General features: G+C 38.0%; 1 protein-coding gene across 1 annotated transcript; it reads left to right on the forward strand.

The window, feature by feature from the left end:
- Positions 1-3,686: 3,686 nt before the first annotated feature.
- Positions 3,687-5,472, forward strand: LOC145067424 (protein PLANT CADMIUM RESISTANCE 2-like). Its single transcript, XM_079014571.1, has 4 exons — positions 3,687-4,263; positions 4,359-4,430; positions 4,779-5,012; positions 5,208-5,472. Exons 1-4 carry the CDS (start codon positions 3,897-3,899, stop codon positions 5,291-5,293), a joined length of 759 nt encoding a protein of 252 aa, XP_078870697.1. The 5' UTR covers positions 3,687-3,896; the 3' UTR covers positions 5,294-5,472.
- The last annotated feature ends 16,614 nt before the right edge of the window (positions 5,473-22,086 follow it).

The raw sequence follows: 22,086 nt of genomic DNA on the forward strand, positions 1-22,086 counted from the left end.
CCAGACTGTCATAAATTGCAAATTAGTAGATTAGGTAGGTGTCTATTTAGGGCATGTTTGTTAAAATAGCCGGACAAGTAAGTAGGTGTTGGTTTAAGTTTTTGAAAGATGAAAAATTACTCAAAAGATAACAACTATAAGCTATTTGAATTACCTTTTAAATCATTTGTTCTAAAATACAAGTTTTAAGTTCATATTTCCATATACAAATTTTCTTTAATTATAGTTTCTTTTAAAAAAAAAGTCAACCGCTAAAAGATTTTAGAAGTTCATTGCGGGTTGATCCTTGAGCCCGTTTAATTTTTTAGATTAAACAATTAAACATATATTTATAAGAAAAAAAGAGAGTAAGGACTAATAAGTAAAGATATAGAGTACTCCTAAACATATATTTATAAGAAAAAAAGAGAGTAAGGACTAATAAGTAAAGATATAGAGTACTCCTGTTTACAACTAAAACAAATCCAACTATCCATTAAATAAATAGTTTTTCTTTTTCACTTCAACGAGTATGTTCATTGCAGGTATACAGGACGACCTTAGCAAACCAATTCAAACCACTTTTTTATTCTATAAGTAGTAATAGACTTTAAGATTATTTTTTATTCTACTAATATTTATTAGAAAAATTAAAAAATATTTTATTTAGTTCTATTAATTTTTCTTAACCTTAAATATAAAACTAAAAAAAAATTATATTTATAAAACAAACTTAATAAAATAGATAAACAAAGTTACAATCAAAACATGAAATACAAGATTATAGATATGGAAGATGCAAACCACATACTTATCCATTAATTTCAAATTTTTGCCATATATGCTCAATAAAATTGTTTTTTAGAATGTTATGAGCTTATCTATTGCGAAGTTGGCCATATTGGTCATATAACTGGATAGATCTGCAATTCGTTGAGTGAAATATTTTAAATTTTGATCGTTATCTTCAATATATGTTCTTCGTCTCCGGTTAGTAGGCCTATCATTTAGAAATTCGGATGGATCATAATAGTGAAGGTATGTACAACGTTAATCCTCCATAATCACATTATGAATGATAATACATGCGATCATAATTTTCTCCATCATATCCTTGTCCCACAAAATACATAGGTTTTGAAGAAATGCAAAACGAGCTTGTAGAACTCCAAATGCTCATTCAACATCTTTCTAGCGGACTCTTGATGTTTAGCAAACAACTTGTGTTTTCGAAATTGAAGGGAAGTTATTGACTTGACAAAAACAACTCATGAGGGATATATGTCATCAGTGAGATAATATGCCATATTATTTTCCCAACCATTCATGATATAACTCACGTTTGGTGCCCGACCTGCTAGGACATCATCAAAAATAGGAGACCAATGGAGGACGTTAAAGTCATTGCACGTACCTGGTGTTCCAAAGAAGGCATGCTATATCCATAAATCATACGGCGCAACGACTTCCAAAATGATTGTTTACCGCTTCTACCTGTATATTGTCCAACCCAAGCAGTGAGACAATTTTTCCATGTCTAGTGCATACAATCAATGCTTCCTATCATACCTGGAAATCCACGTTTCTCCCCCACATGAAGTAGTCTTGCCGAATCAGCTTCATTTGGCATTCTAAGATACTTTTCACCGAAACATGAAATCACACCTTCTACGAACTTTATTACAACATCCCTTGTTACAATTTCACTCATTCTCATATATTCATCTTGTGCATCTGCTGATGTCCCATACACCAAGACCCGCATAGCTGCCTTGCATTTCTGCAATTTTTCCTAAGCCGTTTAAAACGACCTCTCATTTGATCTTCGCTCCTGCTATTTAGTTAGTTTTTTTTTTTGGATTTTCAACCTGAGCGGCATCTTACAGTTGCTTTATTTGTGCCCACAATGATGTTTTTTTTCTGGTTTTTTCCACGCTCCTTATCTTCACTAGCAAACACTATGCTGACATTAAAGTGACATTTTCTGCAACATCTCATTTATTTCCTCGTGGATGTTTTTTAATATTTTGTGATGTTTGAAAATTATTTGTGAGAAGATTTTGGTTGGGATTTAAAAAAAATGGAGAGTTTTCAAAATACTAAGCATAAAACAATTTTGAAAGTCTAAGATTTATATAAAAATTTGGAAGCTCACCATTCATATTTAGAAAATACAAATAAAAAGGGATTAAAATACGAAATGAGGATTGGATATAAAGATATATGATATCATACTCTTTTTATGGGTAAAAGAATTTATGATTTTCAGTATTTTTTTTTTTGAAATGGATAATGTTAAATTTTCTTAACTATACAGTTTTATTCTATAAAAATCTAAGGTTTAATTGGTACGAAGGCACATGGTATAAAATAAAGAAAAGTAATCACAACTAGCTAGTTGATGTTTCCACTGCTGCGTCGGTGGGTTTTGTCCCAATTTCTTAAATTTTTAATATTATTTTCACAACCAACTAGGTTTTTTTGTCACCAATGGGCATGGTTTTAATTCTTTTCATGTGACCCACGAACTTGAATTATACCTACGAACCTTTGAACCCTTCTTACTAAATGGGTTATGCAAGTCGTGTCTATGTTTAACTTATTCAAATTAGGGTTGAGCAATACGACATAAATATTATATGGGTTGTCTTCGGATTGAACTTTTCGACACCAATTTAAATGACAATATTGTAGCCCCTACTCAAAAGGACATGATCCTTGGAGGTTGAATCATTGAATGTCGACCCATTCATCCATATCCTAGTCACCTAGTGGGGTACCGGATGCTAGGCTTGGTTCATCAAATGTCATTATATATTTTAGCAAGTCTTTTAGCTTTTGAAATTTGTCATATTTTTTATTTTATTTTCTGTTTGTTTTTTATTCGTTTTGTATACTTTTGGCTTGATTCTTATTTTGGTTGATTTTTGACAAAATTATACAATTGGCCCATGTTGCTTACCGGAACTTAGTTAACTGGCTAAAATTATGAAAACCTTTACGTGTTTGTCTATATGATTTTAGCTGTTTTATGTGGTTGGTTTTTGGCCTATGTAGAAAGTTTTTTTTTACTCCTTTTATTTTATATTTGATTTTTATATATACTTAATTAATTAAAAATAAAAATAAAAATGGGTCTCTCTCCCTCTAGACCCCCACCCACATTCTCACTTTTCCTTTCCCCACAAGTTTTTGGTTACGTGATCTCTATATGACTCTCCCATTTCAAGTCTTAAAACATAATTTGAGTTCAGCTCATGAAGATAAAAATACAACACTATTCTTTCCAACCTAATAGTCACTTTTAAAAATTCTATAAAATCCTTGAATTCTATCTTTTAAAATCAATATCACTTATTGTTTTTATTTGAGCACGTAAATATACCAACGGATTGGAACTTGAAGATATATCATTATGTCAAAAACAAAATTATATGTTTACAATTAAACACATATTGCCTAACGATGAAATTCTACTTAAAATGTAAAGCCTACTTATAACTTATAAGAATGACCAAAAAGAATAAAAGTTGTATGATAAAACTTTATAACTTTTTTTTTTTTTTTTTGAGATACCAACGTGGTGGTTTGGTGGAACAAATATGAAACTAGGATTGCTATTTAATTATTATTAACCTATAAATATAAATATAATCCATATTTACACTTCTTTCCCAATATTTAACCTCCTAATTTTGAGCATCAAAGTCAACTTTTATTCTTTTCGATCGTCACCTCCGATATCCAATTTTCATCCACCATTCACCATCTTCAATCCCTTCCCTCTTTCCTCCTCCAATTCTTCACAAATCCATTTTTGCTGTATTGCGACACGAATTCCATCTTCATCTCTATTTTATTATTCGCCATCGCCATCTCTTGTTGGTGTCTCGGTGGGGTCCAAAATTGAGCCCCACATGCAACCCAACCAAGCTCCGATATCGTCACACCATGAACAACCGCCGCCGCCACCGCCTCCACCACCACCACCATGGGCGGTGACGTCGCAATCTACGCCTCATTATCAACAATCAACAATGGTAGTACCACCGCCTCTGCACTACCAAACCTACAACCCTCAGATGTTTCCTGGTCAATCTCAACCAGGAACGACGGGAGCACTTCCACCACATTTCTATCACATGCAGCCGGGGGCGTCGTCATCAGGAGCACGGTATCCTTATTCCTTGAGTCCCCGGAGATCAAATCCTGGTCATTTGTATCCGGATCATGAACGAGATTGGTCCACCGGTCTTTTCCAGTGTACCTCCAACATCAAAAACTGTACGTAATCGCAAATTTTTTAATCGTATTTTCAAAATTTACATCTTCATTCGGTCATATGAAATCGTTTGATCGATTTCACCCCCAAATTTCAGGTTTCGTTACGACGCTTTGTCCGTGCATTACGTTTGGGGAGATCGCTGAGATTTTGACGGAAGGACATACGCGTAAGTCACTTGAACATTTGCTTGTCGTTCAACAATTATTCAATCGGAGATTTAAAATTACTGATTCAATCGAAACTTGCAATTAGTTCATTGTTTGAACCCCAAACCACCACCACTGACCACCGTGCAAAACACCTTTTGTTTTCGTTTTCGGTTATGTGAGTATCATTAGATGTATAGAAATTTACAATTACTGTTTTCATGGGGATCATGTCTATACATAAATAATCCATGAGCTCAGATTCATAGCTCACAACCCATGTTTGATTCTGTTACATTCTACTGTTTGATTGAAATTATGTTTGAACTTTGAAGTTAACTTCTCTTTCACCATGGAAATGGATGCAGCTTGGTATGAACCAGCGACATTGTGTGCGTGTTTAGGAGCAGCGAGCTTTGTTTTCATATTCATGTTGTGGTTGACTTTCCCTTACACTTGTCTATATCGTGTTAAAATGAGAAAAAAATACAAGTTAAAAGGAAGCCTACTTGAAGATTGTTTGATCAATGCATTTTGCGGATGGTGTGCCTTATGTCAACAGTATCGGGAGCTTGATCATCAAGGCTTCAACGTTTCAATCGGTACTTGGATCTCATTCCTTCTCCCCACATATACACAATTCAATTATTGATTACTCCTTAATTTTGTAAAATGTGGTTTGATAAAAGGCAAAATGAAAGAATCTTGTGCACACGAATCGATGTTATTAGTTTTAAGGTATGGATGACAATTGATAAATAATATACTACTATTATTTTTGTGAAAAAAATATATAGGATGGCATGAAAACAAGAGGAGGGAAAGTCAAGCAGTGGCAGTATTTCGATTGATACCACCAGAGGAGCAAGAGATGTCAAGATGAAGATTATAAAAAGGGAATTATTGTAATGTAATTTTTTCAAATTAAAAATGATCATTACAAACCACCGAATTTGATTGCCATGCCATTTCTTTGTATATTATTGGATAACGGTTGTAGTTTTATGAAAACAACAGTTTAATTAAAAGAATGTATGTAAATATGTTTTTGTCTGTAGAAAAGTGGACGATTAAAAAAACATTTTTAGTCAATTGTCGTTGAAAATGGTTAAACTCTAGAATAAGCATTGCCTGATAAAACATATGTTTGAATTTTGATGGGGTGAAATCAGAAATGTAGGTCAAAACTTTGGAAATTGGAGGGTTACATGCAATGAATTCAACTTCAGTTTTAGCCAAAATAAGGCCATATATAATATACGACCTTCTCGTATACATACGATGAACGAGTTCGTAGACTAGGTGGCCACGAACAACGACCGTGCACACCATCTCGGTGTGTCGTTGTGGGTTGTGGTCGTGACGATTCATGTTGCCCACAACGATTTACAATTTCCACAAAGGTGGTGGTTTCAGAAAAGCCAAATACCTGAATGGATGATGATTGTTAGGTAAAAGTTGGAAACGTTTTTCATGATTTAATGGGTTGCTAAAGTCGTAGTCTTGATCAAATACGTTCGAAGTTTTGCGATATGAGGATTAAATGCCTTGAGTTCAATGAAATTTATAACTTTGTTATAAATAATGTACACGAAGCGGAACCGGTTGTTGTGTCCATACATCAATATGAACACAGGCGGATCCAATGTAGAGCCCGAGATACCCCTAAAAAGATTTCTACCTGCGAAATGGTTTAGATCGAGTGTTATAACAGCTCTCTTCTCAAGCCCTAGCTATGGCGGCCAAGAGAGAACCTCGACTGATCTCGGGCTTTACAATCAAAAGGAAGGAAGTAATCGATATAAGATATTTTGAGTCTTGCAAGTGCTAAAACGGTAAAGAAACCAATGGGTCGTTGCTTGTTGTTTAGAGAAGACAAAGACAAAGTAGTTTCCAAAAAAATCATCTTTAGTCCTTGAAGATGCCTATTCTGAGGGAATCTACCCTCAAACCGAAATTCTTTAGCAAGCTGATTTATAGAATTAGCACAATACCCCCTAGACATATAAATCTTATTTATATTAAATAAATTGATTTATTATTATTATTATTATTATAAACTATAAAAAAAAATAATGACATACCAAAAATCAAAACAGGCATTACACATCTTTTTTGACTCTTAAGGCCGCAATCGATACCGCATTTACCAACAACAACTTGAGTATGACTCATGTGAGATTTTATGAATGATAGTTTGATTTGCAACTGAAAATGTTAAAACTGAAAATGTAATTACTCGTTTTTTCTTATTGAAATTGTGGTTTTTTTTATTGTATATTACGCAATTTTAGTTTTTGAATACCCCTTACTTTGACCTATGATCCGCCACCGAATATAAAGACACAAACCACAAACCGTATACACACCTCAAAATTTGGCTAAAATTGAAGAAATGTCCAAAATTCAATGATTGAAAAAATAAGGTTTAAAAAACTACTTTAAGTTGTTTGTGGTTATATTTTTATGTTTTTTTTTTCTATTTCATTTTATGTTGTTTGTTTTAAATTAATGTAATGTTTTTTTAATTGAATAAAAAACTTGTTTAAAAAAAAGATATGTTTTATTGTATTTTTGAATTAAATATTTAAATTTAATTAAAAAAATGAGATTGAATGATTTGTTTTTTGGTAGGTATTTCATGATTAGACCATCCGTTATACACACTACTAACTATTATAGTGGTGGGTGCTACGTCATCAGCAAACTCCCTATTACTAACCATGTGATACCTACAACTAAACACACTACTCCACCATATTTTTTTAAATTAAATTCAAATAAAAATAAATAAAAATCATATATTTTTTTAAAAAAATAATAGGTTTCATTAATTTAAAATACCAAATAACATTAATTAAAAAAAATAATAAGAGTAAATTACACGAATGGTCCCTATGGTTTATGGTAATTTGCGTATTTGGTCCATAACTTATTTTTTTAACTCGGAAGGTCCCTATTGTTTGTTTTTGTTACACGTTTGGTCCTTGTCATACATAAAAAGACTATTTTGCCATTGATTTTTTAATTTATTTAAATAAACACAACCCAACCCCACCCTCTCACCTTAACTTACCTACCCCACCATTTTCCCTATTTAAATAATAATCGTTTTAGGTAAGAGAGGGACCAAACGTGTAACAAAAACAAACAATAGGGACCAAGTGCGTAACAAAAACAAAAAGTAAGGACCTTCCAAGTTAATAAAATAAGTTAGGGACCAAACGCGCAAATTACCCCAAACCATAGGGACCATTCGTGTAATTTACTCAAAAAATAAAAATAAACATTAAATTAATTAAAAAAATAAAATAAAAATAACATTAAAAATAAAAATTACATTAATTAAAATAAAAAATAAAAATAACATTAAAAATAAAAAACCTAAAATTATCAAGCTTAACTAAAAAACTATTCTCTATTCCTATGTCGGACTCGAACGAATTCCTTCATCGTGAGAAATAGCTCTAAATCTTCGTCTTCAAGGTCGTCCGCTTTCATTTTCAAGATTTTCATATCGGTTTTTGTTTGAATCACCGATTGTGTTTCTATCATTTTTGTTCTACCCGACTCAACATCTCTGCCTTCGTTTTTTGAACGTGCACATAACGATCAAATTTCTCTCCAAATTGATCCATAACACCAGATCCCGAAACCGTTGAAGCCACTTTTTTTGCTTTATTTCTTTTAACGGGCCGACGAAGAGGTTGCTCGTCTTCAAGATTGAGCGGATCATCGTCGATGTTGAAATCTGTTTGCCCGTTCGATTGTTGAGACGTTGCATCGGGGTTTATTGAACACTTTGAAATGGAAGATTGTGAACTTGCTTCTATTTGCTCTTTCCATTTGAGAGCATCTTTCAAAATTTGCCAATGTTTTCACATACGGGAAAACTTTGCGGGTTGGCGTTATTTTTTCAAATTGGTCCAAAGCCTCCTTGAAAACATCAAAATCATTTGACCCGTTTTTCGTATGTTTAGGAGAATGTTGTAAATTCCTCCAAATTCAGTGCATTTTAGTCGAATATCGCCCCACTTCGAGCTAATTTGGTCGGGATTTCTACTTTCACTCCCCGATAGCTCATAAAACACCGCACAAACTTTCTCCCAAAAACAACTGAACGTTTGACTATCGCCTTAGATTGGGTCTTGGGAAGCCGAAATCCATGCCTCGACTAACTTTTCATCTTCCTCTTTTGTCCATGGGAACCTTTTTTGGGTCGTGTTGGGTCGGACCAATTTTTTTCCTTTTTTCTTTTCACATTGAGGTGGTGGTGAAGGTTGAGTTTCCGAAACAAAATACGACGAATGAGGGGGTTGTGATGGTTGTGGTTGGAATTGTTGTTGTTGGAATTGTTGGAAAACTTGATATTGTTGAATTTGTTGTTGTTGGAAGGATGAGAAAGCTTGATATTATTGATGGAAAAGTGTTGTTTGTTGGATAGGGAACCAGTTTGAAGCAAATTGACAAAACCACCTTGAGGTGATTCCATGGTTGGGAATTGGCGAGAGGTTGTGTCTAACACAAAAGCGTTATCGGGTTTGCGATTTCTAAAGTTTGGGCGGGGGAGGGGGGGGGGGGGTTGGTCGGGATCCATGGATTTGATTGTGAAAATGTTGTGTGTATTTTGTGTATAGAGTAAGAAAAGAATGGTGTAACAAATAATGTTTAGAACGGGATATTTATAGGTGAAAATGGTATATAAAAAAACAATTTTATAAAAATTTTGGCCGTTCAACGACTAGTAAAACTCACCTAAAACTGCCGAATATCTCAAATAAAAGCTCAGACTGTCGATCAAGAAAACCCGTGCGCGCTAGCACCACCAAATAATACCAAATTAATAATTGGTCCACAACCCAAAGCTCCAAATGGGCCCAAGCATCAAAAGGCCCACGTACAGAAAACTAGGGCCCAATAAGGCCCAAATGCCCCAAAACCACATATCATGTCATGACCAACCTTGGTTATGTCGTGAGAGCTTACTCAATCAGATCCCAACTCATTGCGACTCAACATAGTCAACTCAGCCAAGGAAAAGTCAACGGGGCTGCCTTCACGTCGTGAGCCCCAGGCAGATGACCAGAAATGGGACCAACTCTTCTCACGTCGTGAGACCTTGTCTCATCACATCGTGAGAATAGTCTGATGCTAAAAAATCCCACCTAAGTCCTTAATCCATTAAGCCTTCAATCCTATTTCTTTCAGAAGCTAACAAGGACTTCAAAGGCCAATAAAAACGATTACTTAATGGACATGCATGCCCCAAGCATGTCCTAAACCCATCTTAGGTCAAAATGACAAGAAATGGCCCCAAACTCAAACAAGATTCATAAATCACAACCACACTCTGGATCCATACGACTAACTCATTGATCCATAAAGTTGCCAAGTTTATGGACCCCAAGCATGCAATCCAACATAAACAAGAAAAAAAGATCTTAGAACTTAGATCTAGAAATTTGAGCTCATAAAGATCGGATCTTGGATACTTACAATGGTCCAAAATGTGCACAAGATGATGATGATGATGATGAAGCCTTCCTGCTGATCCAACACTCTAGAGCCTCTTCTCTTTCTTCTTCTAGCACCAAAACACTAAAATGGATTAAAAATCACCAAGATGGATTAGGGTTAGGGTTTTCTTAGTTAGGGAAGGTGGAGGCTGAGAAATGAAACCTAAAACCGAGATAAGAGGGCTTAAATACGTAGGAAACCCTAAAACTTCGTGGGCTTCGGCTGCAGAGCTCCTCACATCATGAGATATTATTGCTCACGTCGTAGGCTCAGTCCCGGGTGGAAATCTTCATTTGGCCCTCCTCATGTCGTGAGCCTCCATGCCTCACATCGCGAGTGCCCCTTTCTCACCAAAAATCTAACCTTTTGACCCGCTAAAACTCTAATTCGATTCATCAAGAAAACGGATGTTACAAAAAACAACCCGCATACATCGGGAATCCATCTCATCACGAAAATTGGGTCTTGGGTCCCATCAAACTCTGGTGGCTTTGTGTTGTTGAATTCTCGGTACCAAAATGAATCACCCCCTACGGTCTTACAACATCCACAGCCGCGGTGGCTGTGACAACTACAGCCTCAATGACGGCGGCATAATGCTCGTTGAAAGTATCAATCAACGTTGTCTTAATAAACCCAAACATCTCTGGTATATCCCCTTTGATTGTCGAGGCCACTTCGGCGGCAACGATCCTACGGATCTCATCATCACTAGAAGTCGGCCTCTCGGGGTCGATGGAGCATGAATCTCGGGTAACCACCATACTGAAACACACAAGAAAACCATTAGAAACAGACTAAAGTGCATACACAAACACTTACACACTCATGCTAGGTCCTTAGTTTACTAATATTTCTCCTTGAGCCGCTTATGGATCTGATGCTTTCAGTAGTATGGGCCCAATACTACCTTCCACACCAACCCATATTTATCTCAAGTCGTCCACTCAAGACCCTAAATCACAAGAACTCTATTCCTTAAGAGCATGTATACACCCGCATTATTAGTTCCTCAAAACCAATACTAAACATCCAGGTACTCATTGTAGACTGCTCCTTAGCACCGCTCCCCCTCACAAGATCTTTTCTATCCTTGCCATTTGCTTCACGCATGCCAATCGTACACAATACAGGACTAAATAGACAGTCGAATAAATGATTCTACCTCATGTCCAAAACCAAACAAGGAACAGGAAGAAAGGCTAAATCAAGAATTCTAAGGCTATAAAATCCTAACTATATACAATTATGCGACATACACTAAGCAAGTAGCGAGGATAGATTCAATCTTATAAAAGCAACCTCCTAGGCTAAGGCATCAAAATTCATGCAACCCTATCACACTTTTCCTATAGGATACTTAGCCTATCACAAACATACAGTTCTATCAGTTTATAATACATCAGCTCTACACTACTCATAGAATAATAAAGATATTTTAGGAAACTACTGCTCGAGCTCTGGCTGATTATACACACTGCTTCACCAAGTTTTCTCCCTTGGAATTCTTCGTTTCTTTTTGAAAAGTTTTTTTTTTTTAAAAATCCTCAGATCCTTAGTTTGAGTTTGGAATTACCCTAAAGTTCATCCAAATCCCTCAAACCAGGGCTCTAACACCAAATTGTAACATCCAATTTTTCAAACCAAAATTTTCATTTTTAGTTCCATATAAAAACATTTTTCATAAAAACCACCTCAGAAAAGTCATAATGTTAATTACTTTCCACTTAAAAATATCATAGTGTCCCAAAAATATTCCGTAACCTAATCTCCCGACGAATGTGTACAATCAAGCCTTAGCTTTCCTGCGATCCACAGAAGTACCTGAAACACATTTAATCAACATCTGTAAGTATAAAGCTTAGTAATTTCTTCAAAATACCACATACAACACAACACAAAATAATCAACTATGGGTTATCAGCAACCCTGGAGACTACCCGAAGTCTCAATGGGCAACCAGCACGCCCTGTGGGTTATCAGCAACCCGGGAGACTACCTGAAGTCTCCCAAACACAAACATGTCAATAGCACTCAGACCCAACTGGTCGTCACATACACACACAACACACACATACACACATATATATATATATATATATATATATATATATATATATATATATATACACACACACACTACCACACAGGTAAGAATAAGTTAGGAGACTCACCTAGTGCTGATGATTGATAAAACTCACACCCGAACTGCCGGAACTAGACTCCGCCTAATTAAATACACCAATTAACCTTAATTAATCATTAAGGTATCTTCCACACACACTAATAAACCCACGACAAGTCTCGTCCACACTTAGAGTAAAATATTGTTTTTCCCCTACAAAACCCCTCATAATCCATTTAAGACACGAGTGGTCAAAGTCAATGAAAGTCAATGGTCTCCCATGACCAATATGCTCGGCATACTCACTCTACGTGGGGCGTAGAGCATAAGGCAGGCGGGACAGGCTCAAACCTGGCTACGCTCAGCATACATAATAGATCTCAACAACCTCCTTAAAACGTCTTAGTCGCTAAAACATCCATTACAAACTGAGATCCGGCCCTAAAGAATGTCTTAATCCATAAAGTGTCTGACTTTAAGCCTTTGCATGGCTATTAGGAGCTAAAAACCCTAAAACCGTAGCTATCTACTTCATTAAAACCCCATATCTCTTACATAGAGGAAAGGAAATATCCAAGTTAACATTTCGACGACTTTAGACATCCTAAAATGTCTGAAAGGAAGACATAATGGCTATGGAGTACTCCACACTCACAAAGATCAAAGCTTTGGGACAAAAAGAACCAACATGAAAGGCTAAGGAAGATCTAACTAAATTAGCTCCAAGGTTTGAACTTTATAGCTTGAAAAGATGCACAAGGAGATGAAGTTGCTAGATCTACAAACTGGAATGCACCACCATCACCACTTGAATGATCTTCCTTTTAACACAAAACACTTAAGAATCACTTTCCAAGCTTCAAAAATCCCATGCAAAAGTTAGGGTTCAATTTAGAGTTTGGAGGATACAAAGGCTGGTCATGAGAAGGTCCAATAGGCTTTATGTTGCTTAAATAGTGGCCTCACCCAAAAGATAAGGCTTTTGGAGACAACACGAGTACGCCCGATGTACACATATGTACGACCAACGTACTCGAACATTGACCCGCCGAAGTTGTTGAGTTATGGTCGAAGTAAAACTATGTACACCCCGTGTAAGGGCCTTTTATGCAAACTTTTAAAAACATAAGGACTGAAAGAGGAATTATGTGACATCCCCAAAATCTCGGCCAGAAAAGACCGATTTCATTTATGCTTTTTAAATAATTTCAGAGTAAATCCTTTTGATTTAAAAGAGTTGCGGAATTTGTTCCCAAAACAAATATGATAAAATAATATTTATCAAAGCATTTCATCAAGAGATGCATTTTCATTATATAATCAAAACTCGGGATGTCATGTTCCGATACAGACCATAAAGCATAAACGATAACATTACAAGTCATTCAACAAATATATACATATACAGAGTTGTAAACAAAACAACTCGATGATTCATCCATCTTATGCCCTTGCGCCACTTCCTGTAATACAAATAAAACTGAGTGGGTCAGGCTTGGGAGCCTGGTGAGCATATAGGGTTTTCAACCCACAATAAATAAATTATATTTAATTTCACCAACCAATCACTATCCCGATTACCCATTCCCGTTATCCTCACTTTACGTCCCTAAAACAACATCTATCTCAAGGGACCTAATCTAGGATTTTCATCGGGACAGACATTACTGCTAAGGGGTTTCCTCAACAATAGATATTCTAAAGGCAACCATGAGGGGGATAGAGTACACCGGTGAACACATCGTTCACAACACCTACAGGTTATGAACCTGCTAGCGTTCCACAGGACTGTCTAGAAAGAGTCTGTGGTCGTTATCCATACTCCGCTGAATAACTAGATCAACAACAACAACAACATCGAGGCCTCTCATCTGTTTATTACACACCAACTATCTACCCATGTTCTACCCAACATATTAGTAGATAAAAATATATATTTTCATACACAGTTTAAAACCTGTATAGCATTTTCATTCAATACATATTCCACATGACAGATGAGGCACACCCACATAACACGTATTTCATAGAAAATAAATCATATCTATGAGATAGAAGAGAATGAATATACATTCACACATATAACAACAAAATTATACACATAACACGTATTTCATATAAAATACTTCATAATTATGCGTTAGAAGAAAGTAACTACACACTCACTTGATCAGAAGATGATCGGACAGCACTACGGCTTGTAGAAGTAGTATTCTTCGGCAGATCTGGAAGATCTTCACAAAAACCAGACTCCTCGCGGGCAGAGCTTCGGCTCGGGAATCTTACTTCTCGGGATCTTCAGGACCTCGGGACTTGCTTCGGGGCTCGGGAATGATACCGGGGCTTCGGGATAATTCTTGCACGAAAAACGATGCAAAAACGCGAGAAAAAGGGAAGAAATGAGCAATTGCTCTCGACCTCCTTTTATAGGGGCTGGAACTTCAAATTATGCTGGGCGTAATATGAAATTACGCTGGGCGTAACGACGATAAGGTCGCTGACTCCCCCAAGGATAATATCGGTTAATATATATATAAATAAAATATCGAAAATATTTAATAAACTTCAAAAATTCATATCTTCCTCATACGAAATCCGTTTTCGACGTTCTTTATATCCACGCGTAGGTGAGACTACGATCTACAACTTTCGTTTAGACTCCGTTGGCTAATTTTGAATTTATTTTTAGTAGGCCGGGACAGGAAAATTCCGTTATAAATTCATAACTTCTTCATCCGACGTCCGTTTTCGCCTATCTTTTTATCGTTTTACTCCTATTAACGAGACCTTCGATTCTCATTTAGATTGTTTCGGCTAAAAACCGCTCGATCTCAAATCGAGTATTCGGGCTGCATACTGCTAAGTCGAAACTTCGAAAAATCATAACTTCCTCATACGAAGTCAGATTTGGGCGTTCTTTTTATGCACACTCTCGGTTTAACGAACTCTACGACTTTAGTTTAGATCACTAAGGCTAAATATTGCTCTAACATAAATTTCACTTTTTACGTCATTCAGCGTTGTCGGTTCTGTCGCGAAACTTCGACATGTCATAACTTCTTCGTTATAACTTAGATTTCGGCATTCTTTATATCTTTGGAATCCTTGTTTCGACCACTACATCTTTATGCAAAGATATTGGGATTATCCCACACTTCAAATTTGACGCTTATTTTATTCTTAATTCATTAAATTATAATAATTAAGAAAATAAACACATAATTCACATAATTCACATAATACTCAAATATTTCTTCATTAATACTTCAATAAGAGTTACAAGGGTTAACCTAGACTATTACATCAATGATAATGCCTAGCCTGGAAACGCGGGCGTTACAAATTACCTGGCAACGAGTGTTATAATTTGTAACATCCCGACTCCCAAGTATAATATTTAATTATATTATATTCATTTTGCTAGGGGAAATCGACGAGTTGGAGGCCCCAACTCGCTGAGTAGAGATGGAGATGCCCGCTTGATTTTTAGAGTCTACTCGACGAGTTGGTGGACCCCAACTCGACGAGTAGGAGCCGAGTGTGAAAACCCTAATTTTCAGGGTTTGTTTCCTATTTAAAGGACCTTAAGCCTTCATTTCCACCTCCCTGATCATTTTGACACCCTGAGAGAAACCCTAAACGAGCTGGTATCATCTGTGTGTTTAAGACAGAGAGAGAGAGAGAGAGAGGCTAAACGTGTGTGATTTGGTGCATTCTTGGAAGGGGAATAGAGGACCAAAAGGCTTGGAATGAGAAGAAGGCTTTGGATCCAGTGTTTCTTCTGTACTAGCTACTAACTGGAGATAAAAAGCTATCACCTTGCCTATTGTTTGGTTAGATATCTTCTTTAGGAAGTTTGTGTTCATTTCCATCTTCCTTTTTGAGTCTTTGAGTCATTTGAGCATGACATGAAGTTGAAACTTCATATACGGACTGTATGAGGTCCCTTGAGCATAAAGATCCAAGCTTTATCAAGCTATTGACCAAGTTCCAAACATTAAACCTTCTATAGAGCTTTGTTTTGGCATTTTGAGCCCTAGGTATGGACGTAAAGCTTGTAGCTTTACGTGGATTTTCAGCCTTGGGAGGCTAGATTTAGAGTTTGGGACTTTATCTCTACTTAGAATCGTCTAAATGAGAATTGGACAAGAGGGAATCGACGGGTGCATGAGCCGACTCGATGAGTCAGTTAGGGTTTTCCCCAACAGTCTGGACGCGCTACAACTTAGCTAGTTGATGAGACAACTTGACGAGTTGATTTGGAATTTCCCGATTCTTTTGAGAACAGGAGGAAATCGACAAGCCGCATAGGTGCACTCGACGAGTTGGGTTAACAGGTACTTTTGACTCGAGTGTTGACTTTCGTTGAATTTTAGGGATTGGTCAATTGTGGACTTTGGAGACCATGGAGGGGTAAAATGGTCTTTTCACCCCTTTTTGAGATCTAGTGGAGGAGTTAGCTTAACATCTCAGAGTGGTTATTACAAGTTGCTAATTAGAGATGATTATATTATGTAGGCGGATTCTAGACTGTTCGATGGGTACTAGATATACTTGCTTACTTATGAGGTGAGTCTTCTCACTATACTTACCTGAGTGGTATTACTGTGTGACCGGAAGGGCTTATTTGAGTTATCGGTCGAAGGGTCCTATGTGCTTATACTGAGTTATGTGATATTATGCATTTTGTCTTTGTGATATATGCTATATTATTCTGTGCCCTACTAAGTTAGGACCGGAGGGTCCAACCGAGTTGTGAGACCGAAAGGTCTTCACTGAGATATAGGACCAGAGGGTCCAAACCAAGCTGTGAGATCGAAGGGTTTTCACTAAGACACATGATCAGAGGGTCCACACCGAGCCGTGACACCGGAGGGTCCTCACCGGGACGCATGACCAGAGGGTCCATGTTGAGCTATAGCCATTAAAGGCTTATTATTTGTGTGTGTGATATTTTGGGGAACTCACTAAGCTTCGTGCTTATCGTGTTGTGTGATATGTGTTTCAGGTACTTCTCAGGATTGCGGGAAGACGCCAACTTGATTGTACACACTTGTTCGAGATTATGTTTGAGGATTCTGGGATATTATCAGTCCTTTTGTTGATTTATGTATTGACAACTAATACATTTGTGGTTTTTGAGAAATGTGATATTGATTTTTATGTGGTTTAAGAAGGAAAATTTTGTTTGAAAATTTGGAGTGTTACAAGTTGGTATCAGAGCCTTAGTTTGAGGGATTCAGATGTACTCTCGGGTATGTCTAGAATCAAACTGAGGATTTGAGAAAAAATTTCTAAAAAGAAATGACTTTCTAAAATGAGTAAGGGGTTTAAAGAGAAAACGAGACGGAGTAGTGTGTATAATCAGCCAGAGCCCGAACGGTGATTTCCCAAAATACCATTACTTGTTTATATTATGAGATACTTATAAGATATTATAGCTGTATGCTAGAGGATACGCTAAGTATTTCAGAAATTAGGGCTACAGTTGCCAGATTCATGATGCCTTCGTCTAGGGTATGCTATTGATTGATCTTATCTGTTATTTACTTTGTTTGTGTATTGAGTATGGAGAAACATAGCAGGAATCTTTTAGAGAGAGTTCTGATAATCTATGAGAGATACCTAGATGAGCATTGAAGAATCTAACGAGAGAGTAGTTTGATATTCGTGAGGGATAAAGTACTGTGAATTAGGATCCTAGGAGGAGGACTTGGGACGACTACATGTTTGTGTGGAAGGTAGTATTGGGCCCGTACTACTGAAAGCACCCTATCTGTATGCGACCCAAGTAAGAATCTTAGGATGCTAAGGAGCGTGTAGGGGTGGGTAACCGAGTGTCTGTGTGTGTTGAGCTAGTCTCTGATGATTTTGTGTTTGCGTTTCAGAGACACTATGGTGATTACCCGCAACAACCCCGAGAGCAGTGGTACGAGTGTCAAGGAGATCCGCAGGATCATTCATGAGGAGGTGGCCGCAGCTATCAGAGAGGCCATACTAGATACGTTCGGGTCTATAAAGACCTTATTGTTTGAGACATTCGATGAGCGATACGCTGTTGTCACGGAGGCTGTTGCTGCAGCCACCGCAACCATAGCTGCTGCCAGGCCACAGGGAGGTGACTCGTTGTTGTTCCGTGTTTTCAGCAACATGAAGCCACCAAAGTTTGATGGGACGCAGGACCCGATTGCTGCCATGAGATGGATCTCCGACATTGAGGGGTGTTTATATACGTGTTCATGTCCAGAGCATCTGAGAGTTTGGTTCGCGTTGAACCAGCTTCGCTTGGGAGTGAAGGACTTGTGGAAGTTTGTGACGACTGACTTTACCCCTACAGATCATGTTGCAGTCACTTGGGAGAGGTTCACCAAGTTATTAAGAGATGAGTATGTTCCCTAGGTGGAAAGGGAACGTTTGGCACAAGATTTTCTGTCTCTCAAGAAGAAGACAAAATCAGTGACAAAGATTACGAGGATGTTTCATGAGAAGGCGCTGTTTTGCCCTGAGCACGTGTCTACTAAGCAGTCACGTGTGAGTCAGTATTTGAGCATCTTGAGGAGAGAAATTCAAGAGTTCGTGGTGAACTCGTCTTATCGGAAATTGGCTGAGTTGCAGACCAATTCCAGGAGGAAAGAGATTGAGCTGGAGATTCAGACCAGGGAGGAGCGAGAGCAGCAGGGGAGAGATAGGAGACCAGTGTAGTCGCAGCCGACGACAAAGCGGGCTAAGCCCGCTGATTCGAGAGTTGGAGACTAGAAGGGCCGTACCTGTGGCAAGTGCGGCAAGAGTCATGAGGGGTCTTGCCGAGCGGGGATTTGCTACAAATGTGGCAAGGAGGGGCATATGGAAAGGGACTGTTGTAACGCCTGTAGATCCGGGCTAGTCAAGTTAGAGGCAATAAGTGTCGAAAACGACTTTTCGACAAAAGATTATTTAGAATAAATAATTTGAACCAAGTTTTAGTATATGTCACAAGGTTTTCGTACATATAAAGAACGCCGAAATCTGAGTTATAACGAAGAAGTTATGACCCGTCGAAGTTTCGCAATGGAACCGATAAGCGTAAATAGTGAATTTATGATAGAGCGAGTTTTAGCCTTAGCGATATAAACAAAAATCGTAGAGTATGTTAAACTAAGAACATCGATAAAAAGAACGCCCAAATCTGACTTCATATGAAGAAGTTATGATTTTTCGAAGTTTCGAATTAGCGGTGTACAACCCGAAATTCGAATATTAGATCGAGTGATTTTTAGCCGACACGACCTAAACGAGAATCGAAGATCTCGTTAGGAGTAGCGTAACGAGAAAAATATGGGCGAAAACAAACGTCGAATGAAGAAGTTATGAGGATTTAACGGACCAATCCTGTCCTGGCCTGTTAATAATATAAAATTTAAAATCGAGTCAAAATTATATGACGGAGTCTAAACTAAAGTTGTAGAGTACGTTCCCACCTTCGCGTGGATATAAAGAACGTCGAAAACGGAGATCGTACGCGAAAGTTACAAATTTTTAAAGTTGAGTGTGCAAATTGCGAAATCTGATGCGAGATGGATGACGTGGCCTCATCGCAGCCATCCATCGCCGATCGCATAGCGCCCTTCGGATCACGCCACGTCGCCTCGCTTCGCCTTACGCCCCGCGTCGGAGTTCGGTACGCCCAGTGTACCCTCGGTCCTTATCCTCTTCCGAAGTGCGAGACAGCTGGACGCAGTTGGACCCTATCCGAAGTTACGCCCCGCGTAGCCAAGGATTACGCCCAGCATAGTCCGAGCCCTCGCAGGGTATAAAAAGAGGGCAAGGGTCTCCGCATTTTTCACACCATTTCTCATTCTCTCTCTAGTTTCTTTCTCTCTCTAAGGGTTTTAACCCTCCCCTAAGCCTAGGTGATCCCCTAGCACCCTAAGGAAGCCCTGAGGCTCCCGGAGTCCCGAGAAAAAGGGGTCTTTCGGTTTCGGAAACGCTGCTCCGAGCAAAGCCCGGTTTTCGTTGAAATTCGCTGTAAGTGAGCTACGCTTATGCAATTTTTAATATAGCTTCCAAATAATTATAGTAATGTTATTAGGTCCTTAAAATAATTATTTGGGCTATTATTATGAGTTATATTGAGTGTTATTTAACTCTTATATAATAATAATAATAATAGTCATACTATTAATTTGTCGCGGTTATTGTTAGACTAAACCCTAGTGGTGTTGATACTAGGTTTTATCGAAGGAAATTGTTTTGAGAGTATCGAAGCGCTGTCCGGGTGCTAAGTCACCACCTTTTAGGTGAGTGCATGGTCCCTTTCATCTTACACATAGGTATGAAGTATTCTATATAAATTATGTGTTATGTGTGCGTATTGTCTGAGTACTTGTTGTCTATGCTAGTTGAACGATTTTATACATGTTTTAAAGGATTTAAATTGTATATGTATTTTATATCTATAAAAATGTTGGGGTAAAACATGGGTAGATGTAATAGATGGAATATAAGTTGGACGATGAGTTGAGAGGTGTTATAGACCACGAGGTGAGGGTGAGAGGTGAACGATGTGAGAAGCCTTTTCCCAAACGATGGCTCCGTCATTCAGCAGAGTATGGATGACAACCACGGACTATTCTAGACAGTCCAGTGGAACACTAGCAGGCTCGCAACCTGTAAGTGTTGTGAACGATGTGTTCACTCGGTGTAATCTAAACCTTGGTGATCATGCAGACCTGGTGCCAAAACCCTGGTGACTATGCAGACTTAGTGCATGTTGTATAAATTCTGGCGACTATGCAGACTTAGTGCCTAAACCCCGGTGACGATGGACTTCGTGTCGATTCCTTAGGATGATCCTTAGGAATGTATGAACGAGGAATGGTTGATTCTTAGGGTAGATCCTTAAGAATAAAGAAGATAATGGGGATGGGTAATTGGGTTAACTGTTTGATGATTAAACATAATAATTATATTATTGTGGGTTGAAAACCCTATGTACTCACCAGGTTTCCCAACCTGAACCACTTAGTTTATTTATATCACAGGTGTTGATACGAAGTAACATTACACTGAGAGATTAAAGAGATGTAGATCACTAGTGTAAATAAATGTAAGTTCCGTTAATGCTTATGTTCCTTTATTGACGATGACATCCCAAACGTTCTAAAATTAATAAAATACATTTCTTCGAAAATGGTTTGATAACGTATTTATTGTATTTTTCTGGGAACAAATTCCGCAACATTTTTATGAAAAGAAGTACTCTGGTTTTTATAAAGCATAAAAAAATCAGTCTTTTTTGGCCGTGAAAATAGGGATGTCACAACTGCCCCAAAGTATTTTTGGTTTGCTTTCACTGCAACCAGACGGGCCATAGGAAGGCCGAGTGTCTCCAACTCACTCAGGGATCAGCCTAGGCTTCCGCTCCTACTGTTTTACGTGTTACTGATGGTCGGCCGAGTGCATGGGCTTTTTAACATATGTGATGTTTACGAGAGTTGCCACTGAGAGGCCGAGTTCTATCTCTGATGTTCCGGTAGTGTGTGAGCTCCCAGATGTTTTCCCCGAGAAGTTGCCAGGTGTGCGTCCCGAGAGGCAGGTGGAGTTCCAGATCGATTTGATTCCAGGTGTGGCGCCTATTGCCAAGGCACCTTACCGCCTTGCGCCTTCTGAGATGCAGGAGTTATCCTCGCAGCTCTAGGAACTGCTAGGGAAGGGTTTTATTAGACCGAGTAGCTCACCGTGGGGAGCGCCGATCCTTTTTGTCAAGAAAAAGGATGGTTCACAACGGATGTGTATCGACTACCGGGAGTTGAACAACCTGACGGTCAAGAACCGTTATCCACTACCGAGGATCGATGATTTATTCGATTAGTTGCAGGGGGCATCTTGGTTTTCCAAGATTGATTTGAGATCTGGGTATCATCAGATGAGAGTCCGTGAGGAGGATATTCAGAAGACAACATTCTGAACTCGTTATGGGCATTACCAGTTTGTGGTAATGCCTTTTGGACTCACCGATGCACGTGCAATGTTCATGGACCTCATGAACCGGGTGT

This window comes from Lactuca serriola, chromosome 1, assembly GCF_051521515.1.
Source record: "Lactuca serriola cultivar US96UC23 chromosome 1, Lser_US96UC23_V15, whole genome shotgun sequence".
In the NCBI taxonomy this organism is placed as follows: Eukaryota; Viridiplantae; Streptophyta; class Magnoliopsida; order Asterales; family Asteraceae; genus Lactuca; species Lactuca serriola.

What these genes read in the sequence shown, in the direction of transcription:
- LOC145067424 (XM_079014571.1), top strand. Translation starts at nt 3,897, where the DNA reads ATGCAACCCAACCAAGCTCCGATATCGTCACACCATGAACAACCGCCG. An exon ending in TACCTCCAACATCAAAAACT is followed by an intron (nt 4,264 to 4,358) that starts GTACGTAATCGC and finishes CCCAAATTTCAG; the next exon opens with GTTTCGTTACGACGCTTTGT. An exon ending in AGGCTTCAACGTTTCAATCG is followed by an intron (nt 5,013 to 5,207) that starts GTACTTGGATCT and finishes AAAAATATATAG; the next exon opens with GATGGCATGAAAACAAGAGG.